At 48.5% G+C, this 1724-nt stretch overlaps 1 protein-coding gene across 1 annotated transcript; it reads right to left on the reverse strand.

The window, feature by feature from the left end:
- Window positions 1-243: 243 nt before the first annotated feature.
- LOC107302134 (DNA topoisomerase 3-beta-1-like) lies at window positions 244-1196 on the reverse strand (the record flags this gene model as incomplete). The annotated part of the gene is made up of 2 exons (XM_015831253.1): window positions 1043-1196; window positions 244-393 (listed from the first exon to the last, which is right to left on the reverse strand). Coding segments are annotated over exons 1-2 (304 nt in total), but the record flags the coding sequence as incomplete, so codon positions are not given.
- Window positions 1197-1724: the final 528 nt, after the last annotated feature.

Consider the following 1724-nt stretch of genomic DNA (forward strand, 5'->3'; position numbering starts at 1 on the left):
GAAGAAGAAGAAGAAGAAGAAGAAGAAGAAGGGGAGAGAGAGAGAGAGAGAGAGAGAGAGAGAAGAAGAAGAAGAAGAAGGAAGAAGGAAGAAGGAAGAAGGAAGAAGAAGAAGAAGAAGAAGAAGAAGAAGAAGAGAATTCTTATGTATAAATCCCTGACTCATACGTGTGATTTTTCGTTTAATGACTGGCAAATTCTAACCTGCCAGCCAGGGAGCCTCTGGGGAGGAGTGGAGACCTACCAGCAATGGAATCCACAAAGTAGTGGAACTTCCTTTTGAAGATGTCCAAGGTGTGTTCCAGGACCTGCTGGTAGTTGGCTTTTCCTTGAGCAATCAGGTTGAGCTGCTTCTCCACTGCGCTGCGGATGGTGGGCAGAACCAGCTCCGCATCTACCCGGAGGGGAAGAGAGAAACTGAGATAGATGAAAGCTTGCAGGATGTTCAAGAAGATCAGCCTGAGAGAAACATCCAGGCTTTCTGCAAAATGCATGGAGTCCTCTTAGGTCTGTGTTTTTCACACTCAGCAACTTTCAGACATGCCAACTTCACACCCAGAATTCCCCAGCCAGCTGGGAGTTGACATCCACCCATCTTAAAGCATGCTGGCTGGGGAATTCTGGGAGTTGAAGTCCACCCGACTTAAAGCATGCTGGCTGGGGAATTCTGGGAACTGAAGTCCGCCAATCATAAAGCACGCGGACTGGGGAATTCTGGGTACTGAAGTCCACATGTCTTTAAGCATGCTGGCTGAGGAATTCTGGGAGTTGAAGTCCACCCATCTTAAAGCATGCTGGCTGGGGAATTCTGGAAGTTGGCATCCACCCTGCCTTAAAGCAGACTGGCTGGGGAATTCTGGGTATTGAAGTCCACCAATTTTACAACCTGGTGTCTGGGGAATCCTGGGACCTGACCACTTCTCTTCAATTGCCAAGACAAATAGGTGAATTTCTCCCTGTGAGATGAAGGGTCCTTCAAATAACCTGGCCCTAAGACTCATTTCCCTATCATTGTCCTCCCCCACCACAAAATGGCCCATTACCTATTTTGTAGTAGCCGTGTACCAAGACGATGCCCAGGTTGGTAGGTTTCAGTCTGCGGCCCCCTTCCACCGTGACGTAGTTGCGTTGGCAAATGTTGTTGATATGGACAGGAATGCTGGCGTCCGTTCCTAACAACAACAACACAGTACTCATTGCGTTAACCCAGCCCTTCCCTGTGTTCCAACACTTTTCCCTACGATCTGGAAAAAAAATGATTCTGGAAGCCGCATCGTTATGCCCATTTCACAGACGGGGCAGACTTGAGGCTAAGCTGGCTGGTTTGATCAGCTCATGACCTGGCAATGAAAGCCTCTGAAGATGCGGCCCTCAGGATCCTTCATCAACAGGGCCAGCTCTGAAGACAGAGCAGATGTTCAGCAGCACCTGGAGGGCCACCAGGTCCCTCCTCTCTAGAAGACCCCTGACAGGATATATTGGTCTACCGGAAATTCAGGTTTGATCCTCAAAGCAAATTCTTGAGCTGAGGACCCGGTTCTTTCATTCTCTGTGTTGTTATTTGCCCTTCAGAACTTCTGGTGATGGTTTTGAGACATTCTGGAAACCAGAAATTGGCCAGACCACGGATGAATGACCACGATTCATGAATTAATGGAGAAGCAATGCTCTTCCATTTAATCGGACCTGTCCGGTCAAGTCAACCTTACCATCACCAGCTCCTGA

This window comes from Protobothrops mucrosquamatus, unplaced genomic scaffold, assembly GCF_001527695.2.
Source record: "Protobothrops mucrosquamatus isolate PMUCROS unplaced genomic scaffold, P.Mucros_1.0 scaffold28821, whole genome shotgun sequence".
Taxonomy (NCBI): domain Eukaryota; kingdom Metazoa; phylum Chordata; class Lepidosauria; order Squamata; family Viperidae; genus Protobothrops; species Protobothrops mucrosquamatus.